The sequence below is a fragment of the Hyaena hyaena genome, unplaced genomic scaffold (assembly GCF_003009895.1).
Source record: "Hyaena hyaena isolate Hyena2069 unplaced genomic scaffold, ASM300989v1 scaffold_75, whole genome shotgun sequence".
Taxonomy (NCBI): Eukaryota; Metazoa; Chordata; class Mammalia; order Carnivora; family Hyaenidae; genus Hyaena; species Hyaena hyaena.
In genome coordinates, this window is record NW_024080707.1 from 261,909 (window position 1) to 282,291 (window position 20,383).

General features: G+C 50.1%; 1 protein-coding gene and 1 long non-coding RNA gene across 3 annotated transcripts; both read left to right on the top strand.

Moving 5' to 3' along the window:
- Positions 1-4,777: 4,777 nt before the first annotated feature.
- LOC120232624 lies at positions 4,778-7,762 on the top strand. 2 transcript variants are annotated; one of them, XR_005528611.1, is made up of 5 exons: positions 4,778-4,842; positions 5,076-5,234; positions 5,468-6,026; positions 6,506-6,653; positions 6,909-7,762. It is a non-coding gene; the product is annotated as an uncharacterized LOC120232624 (long non-coding RNA). The 2 variants fall into 2 exon arrangements; XR_005528612.1 differs by lacking the exon at positions 5,468-6,026.
- A 1,291-nt stretch (positions 7,763-9,053) lies between these two features.
- Positions 9,054-10,499, top strand: FOXD3 (forkhead box D3). Its single transcript, XM_039233413.1, has one exon. The coding sequence runs from the start codon at positions 9,054-9,056 to the stop codon at positions 10,497-10,499; it is 1,446 nt and encodes a 481-aa protein (XP_039089344.1).
- The last annotated feature ends 9,884 nt before the right edge of the window (positions 10,500-20,383 follow it).

The following is a 20,383-nucleotide window of genomic DNA, read 5'->3' on the forward strand; positions in this document are numbered from 1 at the left end:
AGCTCAAGCATTATTTCCTTTGGGAAGCCTTCTTATGTACTCCTTGTCTTTTCCTAGCAGAATTAGGTATGTCTACTCTGCACTCCTATAATATTCTAAGTATTTATAATTCATCACACTATATTTTAGCTATGGATTTCTTGAATAAGTCACCCATCAGAGTGGGGCTGTGTATTACTGATTCCTTCATTTAACCAATATTTATTTAAAAAAAATTTTTAATGCTTATTTATTTTTGAGAGAGAGAGACTGAGCGTGAGCAGGGGAAGGGCAGAGAGAGGGGGAGACACAAAATCTGAGGTAGGCCCCAGGCTCTGTGCTGTGGGCGCAGAGCTAACCAATATTTATTGAGCATGACTCCCCTTTCCCTTGTCTAGTGGCACCCCCCAACTTTCACCTACTCCCCACCCAAGCAATGTTTAGCTGGAGGCCAGGGATAAAATAGTGAACAAAGCAGATGAAAATTCCTATCCTTGTGGAGTTAATATCGTAAAAGTGGACCCTATCTTATTAACTCCTGTAGTTCCAGTACCTGTTCCTTTTTTTTTTTTCCTTTAGTGTTTTATTTATCTCTGAGAGAGAGAGAAAGAGAGGCAGCTTGAGCAGGGGAGGGTCAGAGAGAGAGGGAGACAAAGAACGTGAAGCAGGCTCCAGGCTCTGAGCTAGAGGTCAGCACAGAGTCTGATGCGAGACCTGAACCCACGAACTGTGAGATCATGACCTGAGCCGAAATCGGACACTCAACCGACTGAGCCACCCAGGCACCCTCCAGTACCTGTTCCTTGATGAACTAATGTGAGGTTAGAAAAGGAGATGGGCATACTAGCCAATCTTTTCCATAGTCCATCCCTATCAGGCTCTCCAATGAAATCCTTTCCTTTCATCTATGTTCCCTTTTAAATTTCTCCCATGTGTTAGTTAAAGCACTTCCATGTAATCTAAAATGGGTCATACTTCATACTGGACCTAGACCAAATTTCTAAGCAAAGTTCTATTTTTATACTATACCTTCTCCCTTCTTCCTACTCTCATCTGTTTCCTTGTCACACTCTATTCCCCATCTCCCTTGAGACCAAGTACCCTGTGGCTATCCAGAAGCACACTCAGACATCTTAGTACTTTGTTTTCCCAAAGTACCTCAGGTTCTAATTTATTCCTCCCTGATTTTTCCCCAATGCCTCTGAAGCTAGAGCTAGCTGGTCAGTATTATCTTCTGTATTGGAAAGCATTTTTCTCATTTCCCACCCACTGACCTCCTAAGTGCTCTGTTTACCTCTACCATAGTACTTATCCCCCTAGAACCCTGATTTAATTCTTTTCCTCTCTAGCATTTTCCAGAGTCTGGAATTGTTCAAAGTATTAACAAATGAATAAATGAATATATATGCATTTATTTATACAATTAACCCTTGAACAACGCTGAGGTTAGGGACACAGACCAAGCAGTCAAAAACCTGAGTATAATTTTTGATTCCCCCACAACTTACTGTGAATAGTTTCGTGGTGACAGGAAGCCTTACCAATAACATAAACAGTCAACACATATTTTGTTTATTATATGTATTATATACTATACTCTTATACAATAAAGTAAGCTAGAAAAAAAGAAAATGCTGTTAAGAAAATCACAAGGAAAAAAAATGCATTTTTACTACTGTACTGTATGGAAAAATCCCTTCCTGGGGAGCCTGGCTAGTTCAATCAACAAAGCGAGCCATTCTTGGTCTCAGGGTTGTGAGTTCGAGCCCCCCACACTGGGTGTAGAGATTGCTTAAAAATAAAATCTTATTTTGATGAGCATGGCACTCTTGATTTCCATGGGGGTCATGATCCCAGAGTTCTGGGATCCTGATATGGCTGGGCTCATATTCTCTCTCTCTCTCTCTCTCTTCCCCCCCTCATGTGCTCTCTCTCTAATAATAAACAAATACATGAATACATAACCAACCGCTCATGTGCTCCTGCTCTCTCTAATAAAAAAATACATATATAAAACGTTAGAAAGAGAATTTAAAATATAAAAGCGAGTTTCCATGTCCCAGGTCTGTATGTGTACCTTTAGTATGTGACTTTTGCATTGTCTGTAAATTCAGTTTCAGCTGAGTGAATAAAGTACATGTTAGAATGGCGTTTCAACACCCGATAAGTGGATCCTTCCCCCAGGACGTGACTGAGCCCACGGCATGGCCTTCTTGGGATTCTGTCAAGGGGAAGAGCGGGCTGGAACTGGGAAGCCAACGTAACTCCTCAGATTTAAGTACCCTGTTGAGTCTGTGTTTGGGAGTAGGGAGAGGAGGGGACTGCTGCATGAATACAAAAAATCATAAACTTTCCGAAGGGCAGAGTTGTAAGAGGTCTTCCAGGTCGCCTGGACACTCTGGGCCACGCATTAGAAGGAAGTGGACCCGACACCACCCGCCGAGAACCTTCCCTTGGGACTGACTCCTCGGCCGAACTCCCCTTCCCCCCACAACACTGCACCTCTACGCAGAGTGCACGCCGGCGCGCTAGCGACAGCTCCTAGAACCAGCCCTCTCAGCCTCTCTTCTCCCAGCCAAACTCCAGAGATGTCAAAGATTCTTAAGCAGGGGTTTTCCAATCTGCCCCCTGAGGGACCGCCCCTGAGGCGAGGCGGGCCGGCCTAGGCTGCGATGTAGAGAATTCGATGTCCGAGCGACCTCCTCGGAGGAGTGGACCGAGTTAAATATAACCGCGCGAATGGAATGGCGCTAAAAATAAGGCAACAGCTGGCCGGTCCACAGCCCTGTCCCGGGAAGGGCGGGGGCCTGAGTGGTCCTGCGCCCGAAGACCGCTCGCGATCCAGGGACCGGGCGGCAGTGGCGTCCGCCGGCCTGGGCCGGAAGGCCAACGACGTGGGCGCGAGCTGCTCGGGGCCTGAGAGGCCTCAACCTGCGAGCGTCCCGCGGACTGGATTCGGGGCCGCTCGGTGGCCTGAAGGAAAACTTTGCTAATGAATCAGAGACCCGGGCGAACTTGCCTGGACGTGACAAGGTAGAAAGGCTGGCGCTGAGCTCACGCCCGCCCCGCCGCCAGAGGGAGCTGAGTACATGAGGAGGAAGCCGGACGGACCCTCGAGGATGCCGGGGCATCGCCCGAGATGGAGGCGCAGGGGCACCTGTGGTGGGCGGCCCCGCGCGCGCACACGCTCGAGACTCCCGCCGCAAGCGGCGCTCGGCCTTTGCGCACCGCACTTTCCCACAAGCCCTTTCCGGCGCGCGCCCCTCGGCCCTGCGCCCACGCCCGCGTCAGCGCCCCAACCATCAAGGCAACAATTGAAACGTTTCCAAAACGGGCTATTTATTTGCTCCCAATAAATCGATCGGCAGTGATTAAAAAATCGATGTGGCCTGGGTGGGCGAGTCGTTCGCCGGGAGGGAAAGGTGGTACTGGCCTGCGCCTGAGGGGAGGCCGCAGGCGGGCGCGGGCCTGGGAGAGGCGTGTCCCGCCCGAGCCACACCCGAGGGCTGGTCACCTGGGCGCGCGGGCCCCTGGCCGGCCGCGTTCCCTCGGGCGGCGAGGGGCGCGCGCCCGCCGCCTGCTTTCCTCCGGCCCTGTTGCCTTTCAGTCTAGCGCTCCGGGCAGGCGGTGACCGCCAGCGGCCGCAGCGCCGCTTCGAGGCTTTTGTTGCTTCTCGGCGGGTTGAATAGGGTTTTGTAAAGCGGGACAGATAAAAATGAGCAGCATCATATTGTTTGACAGAATGATCCCATTTGATGAAGTGTCGGCTCCGAAGGGGGTGAAAATGGTGAATTCCTAAAAACCCAGCCCTCGGCTCCTCTGCGAGCTGCCGGTAGCCTGGAGGGACCCGGCGGACAGCCGGGCCCGGCCACGTCGCTCCAAACCGTGTCGGAAAGGCTCGAGCTTTCAATGCCAAGTCATTTTTAAGCCCCGATCCTGCCCAGGACCTTTCTCCTCGTGGATGAAAAGAACAATTTTCGAGAGAAAGGCTCGTTTTGATTAAATCTGACATGCTGCTGATAACTCCATGCTAATGTGAAATAATTAACATAATAGCCATAATTAAAAGCACGCTAACAATGCCATAAATTTATCACACAATTTTACTAGCTTTCTGCCCCTAACTGCTCTCTCATCGTTAATTAAACGTGTTGCCTTTTACAGAATGGATGTTTATACATTTCCAATATAAATAAATTCGAATCCATCCTCTTTCTCTCTCTCTCTTTCTCCTCCTTTCCCTTTGGTCTTTCTCCATTTATAGGCACTTCTTGGCATGGGCCCTGAGTGGCGGACACTTTGAAAATAAATGAAGTTTTGAGATGAAAATTCAAAGAATGTTAAATTAGTCTTGTTTTTTTTCCACCCCGAAGAGATCTGGAGACACACACAAGGTTGGTGGAAAGTGAATTGAAAATCCTACCCACTTGGAAATAATCTGGGTGGGTTGGGGACCTGGGTATCATCTCAGCCCGTCCCACCTTGCTCGGTGGTGGCCATCCAAGCAGAAGCTGATAATAGTTTAACATATCTATGAAGATTGTCAAGAAGAAGCCGACTTTGGTTCTTGGGGCTAGGGTGGGGGGCCGGAGTGGAGGGAAAGGAGGGGTATTTTCCAAATGGGCTCCACCCACGTTTCCTTCCTTCTGCTCTAAAGAGGGCGGCTGCTCTTGGTGGGGGACGCACCCCTCACTGCCTAGAAACTGGTCACATCTCCCCGGATTATAAGAAAAGTGCACCAGGCACCGGCAGGATGATTCCATCTCACTTCCGACCAACGACTTATTCAAACCGTTGGCATAGACTCTGACTTAGAGGAGGAGGAGAGGGCACTTGGGTTCCCTTGGGCCTAGCGACAGATAGGTGGGCTATTCCTGCCTTCCGCACACTCTTACCGTGCCTCTTTCAGTGTTGACCACTTAAGAACCCAAATTGAGTTGTAATTAACTTCCTCTTCTCCATCATAAATTGTTCCATCTCTTCCTCCCCCATCTCCATCTCACCCCTCAGAACACACTAAGTCTCCCCTCCCCCCGAGACGTCTCAATTTCCTTTTTATCGATCAGGACTTCACTTTTCTTGTTTCCTGTTGCTAGAACCTCGGTCCCCTCCACCGCCGCCACCACCTCGCCCTCGTCGGATCCCGTTCAGGTAGCCTCCCCAGCTGGGTACCACGGACTCTACTGGCCCCAGGAGAAACGGAGGGAACCTTATTCCCTTCTCCTTTGGCTGAAACGTTTCAAACATTTGAACAGGTGAGACAGCTGGGTGCCATCTTCTTTAAATTCCTCTCGGGAAGTTAGCTTGTTGCGACTCAAGGAGTTATTCTCACTCATAATAATTGTGTGTGTACTCGATCTTCTATCTTCCCCAGTAGCCCTCTGCGACCCAGAAAATATGTATCCACATTTCTCCTGTCCCACTCGCCAATGTTTGGGGTCTATCACATTTTTCTTCCCCCGACTAATGTGTCACTTTCTCCCTGTAGCTGTCTCGCTTCTCGAGGCTCTCTGTTCTGAAGTTTGGCAGTAAGTGACGATTTGTGGGCTCTCAGCAGCAAACTGCAATTACGCGGCAAACAGGATTTACTTAGCCCAGAATCTAGTCGGCGAAAGGCAGGTCCCTGCACAGCTACCGGCTCCAGCCCTTCCGCCCCGGCGACATCCCGCAGCGAGGACTGCGGGAACTTTCCGGCCTCCCACCTGGGCCGCCGCGGTGCCTCCTTCCGGCCCCGGGAGGTCGCGCTGGTGCCGCCGTCAGCCCGGAAAGGGGACACAGTGGCGGGTCCCCAGTCCCGAGTGATCGCGGGAAAATCCGCTGCCGCGGCTGGAAATCGATAGTAAGCGGTTGGGCCGGCACAGGCGGCGGACGTCGGGGCCGCCGCCAGTAGGGCCTGCGTGTCTCATCATTTAGCTAATCGACTCGAAAAGTTTCTGTAAGGGCCAGACCCGGCATCAGATGGTAACACTGATTGAACAAGAGATTAGCACAATAGATCTCTAACCGAGGGGAAGCGTTGCTTTTCACGCTACGTGCCGTAATTAATGGTATGAATCAATTAATTTGACTTTTATTGTGTCGAATGAAAAAAGCGCAACAAATGGAACTGGCGGCTGGGAGTTGTTCACCCCCCACCCCTTCCCCCAGGGAGGTTCCAATGAGACACCAGGGAACGGACGGATCAGGCCAGGTCTTGGCGGAGGGAGGGTGAGGCAGGGACCGAGGGAGTCCCGAGAGCCAGCCCTGGCGGACAGCAGAATCCAAATTAGGCTCATTTGGAGGCTACTTTAAGAAGACTGCCGAGGGCAGCCCCTGGAGCCGCTACCCTCCCCCCACCCCTCACGGCACGCGTCCACCGGAGCCCAGCCTCTTGCGCTGTAAAGGGGATTGGGGCCCGCGCTTGGCATTGGAGCTGGACAACTGAAACTAGGCAAAAGTAATTTCTGAATTTTAGATTTCGCATTCTTTTTTTTTTTCTTTTTGTCCTTCCGACCTTCCTTTTGTAATTATTGCGTTGCTCGGACAGTTGCAGCCGGGTAGAGTGGGCAGCCAGCTCGCGCCGCTCCCGTCGGTTTCACGGAAGGCTGTCTAGATGGCATTGTAAACGGCTCGCACCTGCAGGGCCACAGAGAGGTGCAGCTGCGGAAATCAACTCAGATGCATTTTAGGGTCAGGTACAACGGGGCATCCAGAGGGTCATTTAAATTAAAAAAAAAAAAAAACTTTAAGAGTTCCTTGGGTGGCTCAGGATGGAGTAACTGCCCTCCCCCCCCCCCACTCCCAATCCCCAGCACAAACCAGGAACGTCCTGCGAAATGGAGATCCCGTGGACTAATGTCATAGCCAGGAAATTATCTAATGGAGATGAAAGCCAATCTAGGTGTCTCACTGCCTATAATGAAGTAAATTTACGGATTTTTTTTTTCTAGGCCAAGGACTGAGAGCCAAGGTGAGAGACACAGACTGAGGGAATCAGAAGCACCGCTGTCCACCAGGAATTAAATCGGTTACCCAGCGTCTTCTGTAAATATTTCACCAACGATTTGCTCTCAGACCGCTCCCCTGTGCTCCTTGCTCTGGTGAGGCCGAAATACTCCTCCCAGGACTTAGCGGACAGACAGGGCTTGGGTTCAAGGACCCCGCCACACCTGGCCCGCGCTTGCAGCTCGCTGCGAGGCGGCCTAAAACTTCGGGAGGAGAGAGGTGGTGCCTCGCGGGCTCAGCGGGCCAGGAGCACTACTATTCCAGGTGCGAGATCCAAGCGCACGCAGTGACAATGACACGCACTCGTGGTGGGGTTGCCATCCTCCCACCCCCAACCCCAGTTAAATCCCCACAGCTTTCCTACCATCACTGATTTTCCTTGCCATGGAAACTGGTGTGCACTAGCCGCATCCTCGCCTCCTCCACCCGCTCTGCTCCTGGTTTCCGCGGAAGTTAAATCTTGAAGGATTTACCTGAGCCTTAAGAGAGAAGAATCCACGTGAGTTAGCAGCACCTGAGAGCCTAGCCCACCCGCATGCCCGAGGCCGCCCCCCCCCCCACTCCCGAGAGGCTCGGCCCCGCCGCCCCGGAAAGTCACACCGCCAGCTCCCGACGTGGCTCTGCGGTCCCAGCCCCAGCGCGGCGTCCAAACTGGAAGCCCGGAATCCTCTACTGCGCTCCGCTCGACTTACCCAGGCCGCTGCCAGTCCCGGCTCCGTCCCCAGCGCCTCATTTCCGACTTTTTCACATGCTAAGTCGTTTAACAACTCCCGGCTGCTAGTTACGGCCTCTTTATTTATAGGTTCGCTGTTTTTTGTTTTTTTTTTTTTTACGTCGTTTTTATTTCTCTCGGCAACTATTCTAATAGATTAATCAATAACTATTTTCTGACCTTGGGGAACCCCAGCTGATGCTGTTGTGGCCGCGCGGGGTAAAAAAAAAAAAAATTATATATACGTATAAAAACACGCTCACATCGAGCGGGGAAAGCGAAGGCAGGACCCGGGTGGTTTGGCTTTGCGGGGAAAGGGAACGCGTCACCTCCGTGGTTGCCTCGGCCGAAAGAGCACCGAGGCCGGAGGGGATCCGAAGTCTAATGATCAACACGAAGCTGGATGCGAAGCCCTTACTCAAGAGCTAAAAAGAATCAACCCCCAAAACCACAACAGAGAATACTAAGTTTTTCTTTAAAAAAAAAAAAAAATTGGGATGGGAATCTCGTTCGGCGTTGCCCAGCCCCAGCCTAAGGAGTGTTGGCACAGTGGGGAAGGGAGAGAGGGCAGGGAGGGCAGGGCAGGGCAGGGCGAGCCGCAGGGTCCCGCGGACGCTCCCACGCTCGCACCCACCCTCCAGCACCCACCCCCACAGGCTCCCTCGACCCCCGCGCAAGGCTCCTGGCAAGCCTGGGGGCCTGGGGTGGGCCAGGACGCCCCCGGAGCCCTCGGGATGCTGGCGCACCGTGCGGCACCGAGTTGCGCGTCCCTCGTCCCTTTGTTGACAATTCCCTGAACCAACTTGAGTTTGGCCGGCTCCGCCGTGGCCCTGACGTCACGCGCGGTCACGTGGCCCCGCCTCCCGCTGGATCTTTAAGTAGAAAGTAATCTATCAGGCCAGTCCTTAAAACGGGACTTTCGACTACGGGGGCTCGGCGTCCCCGACACCCCCCTCCCCCCGTGGCCCCTGCCCGCGCCCTCCCGAGCTGTTGGGCGCCCGGCGTCCCGCGCCCGCCGGCACCGCTCTGGGTCTCCACGCCCGGGCCGGAGGCCGAGGAAGGCGGGCGACGCGAGGGGCGCGGCGTGGAGAAGCCGCCGTGGCCAGGAGCGGCATCGAGCGCCTAGTGCCGAGAGCCAGGGGCCGCAGGAGTTGGAGGAGCACGGCCGCGGGGGGCGGACGGCAGCGCCCGCGCCGCGCGATGCCGGGCTGCCGAGTGTGAGCCCAGCCGGGAGGGCCCCGAACCACCTACGTCCCCCTCCCCTCTCCCACCTTTCCGGAGCACCCAAAACCCCCTTCCCCTGAGCTCGGCGGCAGCCCCTGGCGACTCCCATCGTCCGCCGCTCGTTCCCCGCCGCCGCCACCAACCCCGAGGAGGGATGACCCTCTCCGGCGGCGGCAGCGCCAGCGACATGTCCGGCCAGACGGTGCTGACGGCCGAGGACGTGGACATCGATGTGGTGGGCGAGGGCGACGACGGGCTCGAGGAGAAGGACAGCGACGCGGGCTGCGACAGCCCGGTGGGGCCGCCGGAGCTGCGCCTGGACGAGGCGGACGAGGTGACGCCAGCGGTACCCCACCACGGGCAGCCTCAGCCTCCGCACCAGCAGCCCCTGGCACTGCCCAAAGAGGCGGCCGGAGCCGGGGCTGGGCCAGGGGGCGAGGCAGGCGCTTCCGAAGCTGACGGCTGCAAGGGTGGCGCTGGCAGCGAGGAGGGCGGCGGGAGCGGCGGCGGGCCCGGCTCGGGCAGCGGGGCGGCGGCAGGCCTGGCCCCCAGCAAGCCCAAGAACAGCCTGGTGAAGCCGCCCTACTCGTACATCGCGCTCATCACCATGGCCATCCTGCAGAGTCCGCAGAAGAAGCTGACCCTGAGCGGCATCTGCGAGTTCATCAGCAACCGCTTCCCCTACTACCGGGAGAAGTTCCCCGCCTGGCAGAACAGCATCCGCCACAACCTCTCGCTCAACGACTGCTTTGTCAAGATCCCCCGCGAGCCTGGCAACCCGGGCAAGGGCAACTACTGGACCCTGGACCCGCAGTCCGAGGACATGTTCGACAACGGCAGCTTCCTGCGGCGCCGGAAACGCTTCAAGCGCCACCAGCAGGAGCACCTGCGCGAGCAGACGGCGCTCATGATGCAGAGCTTCGGCGCTTACAGCCTGGCGGCGGCAGCCGGAGCCGCGGGGCCCTACGGCCGCCCCTACGGCCTGCACCCCGCGGCTGCGGCCGGCGCCTACTCTCACCCGGCGGCCGCGGCAGCCGCCGCAGCGGCCGCGGCGCTCCAGTACCCATACGCGTTGCCGCCGGTGGCACCCGTGCTGCCGCCTGCCGTGCCGCTGCTGCCCTCGGGCGAGCTGGGCCGCAAAGCGGCCGCCTTCGGCTCGCAGCTCGGCCCGGGCCTGCAGCTGCAGCTCAACAGCCTGGGCGCCGCGGCGGCCGCAGCGGGCACGGCGGGCGCTGCGGGCACCACGGCGTCACTGATCAAGTCCGAGCCGAGCGCGCGGCCGTCGTTCAGCATCGAAAACATCATCGGCGGGGGCCCGGCGGCGCCCGGGGGCTCGGCGGCGGGCGCTGGGGGCGCCGGGGTAACTGGGGGCACTGGGGGCGGTGGGGGCGGCAGCGCGGCACAGTCCTTCCTGCGGCCGCCCGGGACTGTGCAGTCCGCGGCACTCATGGCCACGCACCAGCCGCTGTCGCTGAGCCGGACGACGGCCACCATCGCGCCCATCCTGAGCGTGCCGCTCTCTGGACAGTTCCTGCAGCCAGCAGCCTCGGCCGCCGCTGCTGCCGCCGCTGCAGCGCAAGCCAAATGGCCAGCTCAATAGGGACGTGCCGGCGGCCGGGACCGAGGGCCGGGCGGCTGCCCGGGGCGGTGGCTGCACTTCTAGTCGGCGCGCCCCGCCCCGGGCCCGGCCCCCCTGCCCAATCCCGGACTCTGCCTCTCCTCCATTTCCTCCCCCCCGACCCCTCCACACCGACCTTCTGCGGCCTCCACCCCCTTGCGCACACCTAGGCTGGCGGAGCAAACTCTCGCCGCACGCCCGCCGGGAATAGCTTTCTGTACAGGTAAAACCGAAAAACCGAATTTTCCAAAAATGTACCCCGACGGCTCTTGCTCTCAGTACCGTGGGGATGGGAGGGAAATTCTTTGTACATATTTGTATAAAAATTATTGACTTTCCTTTTGGGGTTCTTATTTTTTTAAGAAAAAAACCACAAATTCAGTAGATTTAGAGCTCTGAACTTTCATTTTTTTTGAAGGTTCACTCTCCGCAGTTTTATGTGAGAAGAAAATGTATAGAGACGTTGGGAGATTTTAAATATAAAAAAATTTTCAAAAGGCAAAAAGTGTCATTCTATTATAAAAGTCTGTTTATATATGAATGAATATATATGGTATTCTAAATGTTATTCCATCGTGTTGTACACAACTTTGTAAATAAATTTTTAAAATGCTTACCCTAGTGTTTTATTTAGAGGTCTGAAGTAAATGACAATATTTTAAAATTGTATTTGCATTTTATCTTTCCCAGAAATTTGAGGAGTTTCAAGCGATAACCCTTTCAAACTTAGCTATGCAAAATTTGAGTGTAAGGAAAATTTAATTGGAGAAAGGAAAGAATATGCCTAATTTAAATCATATTAATTTTTTTTCTGTTAGTTTTTACATAAAATTGGAATTTGGGTGACGATCTTGTTCATACCAACCCATTAAGTCTGAATAACCAGATATTTCTGTAGATAAAATAAGCTGCCATTAAAAAAAAAAACACCCTAAGTCTAAACAGCACAATCTTTTTAATTTTTTTTTTAAAATACCAGACTTCTTTCCATGAGAGCCCTTGGTCATTTCAATTATTCTTTCAAAAGAATGTAAATCACAAACATCTCCTCATTTTAGCACTTAAATCTTAAATTTTTGAAATTATTTATTTTCATTCCCCTCGTGGAAATGGTAAATAAACTCAGTTGATTTTTTAAAAATATATGTCATGGCAGTTTAATTTTTGCAGTGGAATTGTACTATCTATATTAACCTGATCAATAATACATAGTTGTCTTATTCTTTCATAATATTTTCAAATAATATACGTCTTTTCTATGGCAGTAATAAATCCAGAACATAATTTTGATTTCTGAAGGATTCCTATGAATGCCTCCTCTCCCTCCAACCCGTAGTGTTCCGTGTTCCAAGGACCAAGGCATAGTAGCCTTAACACCCTTCTAAGAACAGGTGCACATCATCCCATTTTTAAAGTCTTTTTTTTTTTAATACACTTAGGCTAGGTTAGTGTGAAATGAGAGATCATAGGGCAGGAATGGGGATATGTCCTCCTAGATTATTTTTAATATGCATTTTAGATGTTGCAACCTTAAAAGTATTAAGGTAGAAAGAAAACATCTAGACACGGGAAGCCGTTTCCCATCACCACCAACATATCCTCAAACGGCATCAATTCTAATTATTTTGTAATTAATTTAGCTGTTACAATTACTTATGCAAAATCGCTTTTTAAAACTGAAACGGGGAGCAGTGCTGTCAGCTCGGCCCTCTGCGCGTCCTGCTTGCAAAACACAGCCAGTCCCTGTCAGCGGCGTCCACCTCGCCTCTTGGTGTGGAGATGCCTCCCGGCTTCAGATCCAGCTTTATTTCTCTGCTGTAGGCGTGGGCCACGGAGTCTCTTTGAAAGACGTGTCCTCGAAAATACCGAATCTGTTTTCCTGGTAAACAGTAAACATTATTGTGTCCTGAGTAAACATTCCTTCTGGATCAGGGTCCTAAAATAAAACAAGCTGCCGGGGGTGAGATAGTTTAGCTTGATAAACAAGAACCTGATAATCAACGGCGGCTGAAAGAAGCAACAGTAACCTTCACGGAGAAGAGATTATGGACCACACAGTCTCCGGGCGGGTACCCTCTAATCTCCTTTTACAAGGAAAACTAAACGGATCTAAATTTGTTTGTGTGTTGCAGCTATAAAAGTAACAAGTTGTTTCACAGTTGTGTCTGGCTAATCGGTTTTTACACAAACAGCAAATGGTACATGATTTGTGCAAACACATAGAGGTTATTTCTAATTTTAGCTGACACCCCTGGGAAAAGGGAAAGGCAGGGCTTCTTGAATTCACTTTTAGCCTCAAGAAGCTGCTGATCCAAGGCTTCTAAATGACATTGGATAACAGAGGCCTCATTCCATCCCTGATCCTTTGTTACTTATAAAATTACTCGCTCATATTTCCACGCATAGCAGCAATACCGGCCGAGCCTGAGCCCGCAGCTTGACACTCCGCCACAAGCCGCCGCTTGAGATCCGCAGGGCTTTTTCCAGCGATGCATGAGGCGGCAGGGAGAAGGGGAGCAGAGATCCGCCGTCAACTTTTCTTCTAGCCACTTCTCAGCCTTGAACTGGAGCCTGGAGATGGACCCCTTCCGTTTATTTCTTGAAGAATAGGGAACTCAGATCCAGACCCCAAGCCGGCCAGCGGCTGTTTAAAGTGCTGGCAGATGTCTGGGAGCTAGACCTGGCTGTACCCCCTTTGGAAAGCTCTTTTTGTTTTAAGCTTGTTAAACCACGAAGGTTTAGAGCAGAAGGGAAAATGCAAATATATATAATGAACGTAAGCATTTGGTGGGGGGAGGGTTGAAACTCACATTTGGTATGAACACTGGCACCAGCGACGAAAGACACTGACATCCCCCTTTACATGGAGCTTTAAAGGCAACACTGATATCCACTTTTTATTCCACTTAGGCAGGTTTATTTGTAATAAAAAAAAGAAAAAGGAAGGGGGTTGATTTTTATGGGAGAGAATTTTAGCTTTTGGCTAAACGAATTTAAACTGGTTTCCACTTCCTCCAGCACTCATTTCTAGAATGTCAATCCCGTTCCGAGGCCTGTAGTCCTTAGAACTTCTCCAGAGCTGAGTCCCTGAGTGGAGCCCCCGCACGCAGTCCCTCCGAGAATGGAGGGTGAACCCGGAGGTCCAGGGAAATGTGAACCTAGCTAGAGCAAAAATACTTGCACGGGCTACGATGGGTTCTCGCTGCGATGGCGGATGCAGCCTGCAGGGGGCGACGAACAGATGGAAAACTTACCCGTTTTGTCTCCGGGAGTTTAGCCCCAGCCCTCCGAGGCTTCTCCTTCCTTTCCTCGCAGCCTGGGAGCACCCTGACACCTTTGTTCATCCTCCGGGCCTGGGACATCGAGGTGGAATCCCGGAGAGGCTGCTTTTTTCAGCCTGTCTCCTGAAAGGGACAGAGTCCCAAGGGAAGTTTATCTTAAAGATTGGGAAGCAATAAAGTTTAGTGATGAGGAAACATCGACTTGGAAGCAATTAAGAGTTATATTTGAGGTTATTTATTTTACATGGTTTATAGGAAAGGTCTTGGCAGTAAGGGGAACATGAATGGCCCATGGCTGAAAGGAGAGGGGGTCGTTTTAACGTGGGTTCCTTGAAGTACGGTCCAGAACAAAATGTGATCTAAAAGCCAATTCCAAAGCTAATGTGTTCATTGGACTCCACCTGTGTCTGTGATGGTGGCAAACCGCTGCATGAATTAGTCAATGCTCTCCTTACTGGGGTGGGGAAGGGTTTGAAAACACCGGGTGCCCAGGGCCAGTCATGGGCAGGGGTAGGGTGGGAGGGGAATGACAGTAAGCAATGGAATTGAGAGGCCTTGCAAAAGGGGTTTCAATCAGGGATTAGGCATTTTGTGGCTGTGGCCTTGGACAAGCTGCTTGGTTTCTTTGAGTCTTTCCTTACCTCTACAATGAGAATGAGGAGTCTATCTGATGCTTGAGCTTGCAGGATTAGGTGAGCTGGTGTCAGTAAAAAATGTTTTACAAACTGAAAGGAGCCAAGGGGAATGTAAGGAGTTTGCTTGGTATTTTTTAATGCCTTCTGGACAAAGAAACAACTCTGTTTGAAACACCAGCGGTATTTGGCTTGGTTTTGGAAAAACTCGGTTTTAGGTGTGAAAAGTCGGTTCACCTAAGAAGGGTCGCAGAACCTATTCCAGCTCCCTGCTACCTACCTGGGAGGAAAAGAGGCTGGTCAGAAGGGGCTTTTACAAGGTGCAGTCTCCTGCTGGCCTTGAGTCCTCCCATGCCTTAGGCCTGAGGAGAGGCCCTTACTGCCAGCTCCAGAGGCCTGGCATAATTCTTTCTGGCTGAGCAGTCCACTTTGCTGTTTGCCCGTTTGCTTCCACTCTCCGAGGCAAGTGGGGAAACACGAGCCCTCTGCTGACAGACGCCCATTAGCACAAGACATGGGCTCCTGGGAGAATTAAAGGTAACTAGATCCTAAACACGTGTGAAAGACCACCATCCCTTTGCTTCCCCTCAACAGTTGGCAGAGTTATACCCAGAGCCAACCTCTCTCTTATCCCCACCCCCTCCCCTTGCCCTCTTAGGAATGTACAGGCCGTTCTTTGCTCCCCAGGAGCAAGACCAACCAAGGGGGCGGTTGCACAGAATAAAATTTGAAAAGAAATGTTGCAAAATCAGCCATGAAGTCTTAAGAAAGCACTGTCATCTTATATTTATTTCCCAAGGGGGTGTCTTACATCAGAATTTCTCAAAATAAGAATTAAATTAATCCCCTCCCCCATTTTAATATAAAACGTGTACTCAAAGACCTTCTTTTCCAGATGACATTGTGCTCATGCACACAGCTTTGTCTGTTAGTGGCAAGGTGGGGAGGAGAAGGGAACCCCTTCATTCCCTGGTCTGAGTCCTCCCGGGCTGAATTTCGGAGGTATCTTCTGAAAAACCAGTCTTTTCACAGAACGTCCTCCCCTCTTTTCACACAGGCCCAGAAGGTGCTGTGACTTCCCTAAGGTCACTCAGCAGCCCGAGTGTAAGCTATGGAAACACTCAGGAGGAAAAAGTGTTCTCCACCTAGGAAGGATGTTCCATTTGAGGAAAGGAAAAAAGCGAAGAAGCCTGGGCCAAAGAAGGTTGGGAAGCGCAGAGAAAAGGAAACAAACACAACACAGAGAAGCGTTGGGCCGAGCGGGATCCCTGAATCCCGCTCCCGGAAGGCCGGAGACCTCGACCCCGGGGTGGTTCCGCGGCCCGGCCGAGGCAGCCTCCGGTGCACCACCAGCGCAGCACAGGGCGGGTCTCCGGGGACCGAGGGTTAGAGTTCCTTCTTGACTTGTGATTTGGGAGGGCAAGAAAGAAGGCGGGAACTGCAGGCCCGCACGTCCCTCCACCCGGCAGGTCAGCGGCCCAGCCACAGCACTCTGGGGTCACATTCGGTCCCCCCGCCCCCTATTCTGGGTCCACCTTTGCGCAAACCAGGAGGGCTCGGCCTGCGGGACTCCAGCTCCCCCTGTCAGAAGGGAGGGAAGAAGAGAATTTGAATTAATTAGGGAGAAAACCCGTCGGTAAAAGGTGCCTGCTGCAGGGGTGGGGGCAGCGGAGGGCGCGGGGGGGGGGGGGGCTCTCCTCCCCTCCCTCTCCTGCGGCGCCCCACTTGCAGGCGCTTAGGGAAGCCTGCGACGCGAAGCCAGTGCCGGCCGGGCGGCCTGGAAGCCCCACCCTGGGATCTCTGGGAAACCGAGAGCAAGTTTACTACGTTCTAGGTAGGCCACGGCCCTGGCGAGTCTTTTTTTTTTTTTTTTAATTTATTTTTAATTTTTTTATTTTTTAAAAAATTTTAATTTAATTTAATTTATTTATTTATTTATTTATTTATTTATTTATTTATTTATTTATTTATGGCGGGTCTTAAGAGGAGAATCGGGAGGACTCTGGAGAGCTGGCTGGGTGACGGACAGACCCAAGGGCCACGAAGTCGGTCCTGTTTGCCTGGCCGCCAATGCGCAGCAAGTTCTCCCGGCCATCCCCGTCCCCGGGCTCTCTCTCGTCCGCGGACCTGGGCATCTGGAACGCTCCTTCCGGGATGGATCTGTCAACAGGGGCTGCAGTGCACGCCTTATTGAAGAGGGGAGCTTTGCTTCTTTTCCTTACTCCATCCCTTCCACTCTCTCCTCTCGACAAATGGTAAGCGAGACTCAGTTTTCTCCCAACGATCAACAACATATTTTGCCCGTTACCCTTTTATGCAAGGGGTGTATGCCTGGTATCGCAGAAGCTTTGCTATCACGGCCAGAGCAACCCCAAAAGCTTAATGTTCTCTTTGCTCTCAAACTCCAACTAGGAGGCAGCGCCTCCTCCGGGAAACCTTAGATCCCAGCTCAGGTTAGTCGAGTCTGGTCGGAGCCCACTGTGCCAACTAATGAAGCTTTGTCATTGATGCCTTGTGAGTTTCTTACTGTCTAACATTGCTGAGCACAAAAGGGACAACTAAAATTATTTGTGTAGCAAATAACAACAGAGGACCATGGGGATGAGCATGAGAAAGGTTGTTGATTGATCTCAAGAGTTTGGGGGACCGTTTTCTTCCCATTCCTTTTCTTGAAAACCCTTCTTTATGATAATGCTTTTATAAACACCATGTTAACATTTTAAATGAAGGAATTTTAAAAACATTTATTAGAGATCTAAAAGGTATAAAATCATGTCACATTCATAGTGTAATTAGATTTTCCGGAGTACTTTCTCTGCTGTTTTCTCTGCCTTCTCCTGACTGGCATACATACCATCAGACAGTTCCACCTTCAACCTAATAAGGAAACCCCTTCTAAGGTACCTCAGTTTTTAACCAGCTTATGCTTCAATTCTTCCAGTAGAAGAGGAATCAAACCTTGCCAAACATTAGACAGTTACACTGTCTTTTGCAGAACCCTTTTATTTCCTTAGTAAAATATAGAGGATTGGAGAGTCATTTGCTTAGATTTTAATATTAAAGATGACCTAATGGGGCGCTTGGGTGGCTCAGTTGATTAAGCATCTGACTTCGGCTTAGGCCATGATCTCATGATTCATGAGTTCGAACCCTGCATCGGGCTCTGGTGCTGACATTTCAGAGCCTGGAGCCTGCTTTGGATTCTGTGTCTCCCTCTCTCTCTCTGCCTTTCCCCCACTTGCACTCTGTTTGTCTCTCTCTCTCAGAAATAATGAAAACATCTTTAAAAAATACTAAAGATGACCTTCTAAGATGATCATATTATCATGTGTTGGGTTTCTTTATCTAGAAACAATAAAGAACTCACTGTGATTTGGCTTTTACATTAAAACTACTGTTTGTGGGGGAAAGTGAGCAAAAGCTAAAACTCTGAGACAGCATCAGTGTTCTGTATTCAGTATACATCTTCCAGGGCTGTCCAGGGCCCTTGTTCTGAGACCACTTGGAGAGCCCTAGCTACCACCTCCCCTAGGATTGATTTCAGGCAATACTGGCAGTAAAAGTCTTATGAGATGGTTGGTTGTTAGAATTTCATGTTCTTTATTTTAACCAGAAAAAAAGAGCATTTTGAATTTTTTTGAATGTTTATTTATTTTTGAGAGAGAGAGAGAATATGGGGGAAGGGACAGAGAGAGAGACAGAGTTCTATGCTGTCAGCATAGAACCAGACTCAGGGCTTGAGCCCGTGAAATGTGAGGTCATAACCTGGGCCGAAGTCAGATGTTTAACTGACCGATCCACCCAGGTGCCCCCAAGAAAAGCATTTCAAAAAAGCTAAATCAGGGGTGCCTGGGTGGTTCAGTCAGTAAAGCGTCCGACTTTGGCTCAGGTCATGATCTCGCAATTCGTGGGTTCGAGCCCCGCGTCAGATTCTGTGCTGGCAGCTCAGAGCCTGGAGCCTGTTTCAGATTCTGTGTGTCCCTCTCTCTCTGTCTCAAAAAATAAATAAACTATAAAAAATTCTTTTAAAAGCTAAGTCATTTAATTTATTTTCCATTACTGTAACCATTGGCATAATAGTTACCTCTTACCTGGCAGTCATCCCAACCATATGAAACTAGATATCTTCTCTGATACATATTTATATGGATTCTACTATTTAATATAAAGAAAAAAGAAGATAAATCCCAGATTTTTTGGCTATTGCCCTCCAACTGGGATCAAGATAACATGCTCTTTAGCTCTATACATTTAATGCAATTTTTTTTCCACAAATTTATATCTAGTGAGTGTGGTCTCTTTTGATTTAGTCTTTATAGAGCCCAGTTAGCTTCTTCTATGCCATTGTTATAGATTATATCAGTAAGCCATCTCTCAAATTCTACCATCTTGCAAATGTAAATGTTGGTTACAAGAGCAAGGTGGTACCAAGATCAGCACAAATTAATCACAACCACTGTGAAATATCTGCTTTATTGATGGTACTTCAACAGCATCATCTTTCCACATACATCAGGAATTATGACTTTATGATAAAGTTGCTCTTGTTGCTGGAGGGAATCGAGTGTAAGTATTAATAGATTGGATTAAAAGACAAGACTAATTCTTAGTCCTCGTCCTGACATTGAACTTGGAAGTATTTGGTGGACTCTGTATTTGCCCACCTAAAGATTACTATTGAAAATTTAGCTGAGAGAAAGAGAAGAATTATAGTATTATAACTATCATTTCAAATTTTTAGCTAACAGATCTTTTTGAGTAACAGTTTAAAAATTTAGAGATATTTAATAAAATTTTTTAACGTTTATTTATTTTTGAGATAGAGAGAGACAGACCTTGAGCAGGGGAGGGGCAGAGAGAGAAGGAGACACAGAATCAATCCAAAGCAGGCTCCGGGCTCTGAGCTGTCAGCACAGAGCCTGATGCAGGGCTTGAACTCACAGACCACGAGATCATGACCTGAGCTGAAGTTGACCGTTTAACAAATTGAGCCACCCAGGCACCCCTAGAGATTTTTTTAAAACTTAATTTCACTTTTGTCTTGATTAAGATATCAATTTTTCCATGACATCTGTCATTCAAACCTCTAACAGGTTGATGACTCCTTTACTCTGATACTGATAGTATATCTTGTAGTTTAGGGTAGGGGACTGAATCACCCCTCTCTACTACCATCATCCACAAAGCCCCATGAATAAATTGAAGCTACCCCCTATAGGATACTGTGAGTGAATCCACCTCCACTTTGGAAGCCATGATTTTAGTACAGTATATTCAATATACATACTTAATGGGTTACATTTTTTGCTTTTAAAATTTTTTACATAAATGAGATGAAGTGTGAGGAAAAACTTCATTACATTCTGAGAGCTAAAAACTTACTGTATAAGAGATGGCTATACTGTATTTTCAAAATTGATTCCCTTGCTAAGGAGGGTTTATTGTTTGAGGCATAGAATGATATTCTGGAAAAAGTATGGGCTTTGGATATGATAGTCCTAGGGTCAAATCCTGGCTCTGCCAATTCCTAAATGTAATTTTCATCAAAGTTATTTAGTCTCTCTGAATCTGTTTTCTGATCTATAAAATGGGGACCATACTATGAAGATTTACTCTGATAATGTATTTAGAGTGCTCAAAAGTGATGGTTATTGCTCTTCCCCTAAGTAGCCTGAGATGATCTCTGGAAATGGTTCACTATTCACTTTACCCAGAAAAACCTATGAAATTATTCAATCAAGAGGTTCAAGGGGCACCTCGGTGGCTCAGTCAGTTAAGTGTCCAACTTTGGCTCAGGTCATGATCTCACAGCTAATGGGTTCGAGCCCCACGCTGGGCTCTGTGCTGACAGCTCAGAGCCTAAAGCCTGCTTTGGTTTCTAGGTCTCCCTCTCTGCCCTTCTTACACTTGTGCACACACTCGCTCTCTCTCGCTCTCTCTCTCTTTCTGAAAA

Bases quoted from the DNA above. Each gene is read 5' to 3' on its own strand.
- FOXD3 (XM_039233413.1), top strand. From the start codon at position 9,054: ATGACCCTCTCCGGCGGCGGCAGCGCCAGCGACATGTCCGGCCAGACG.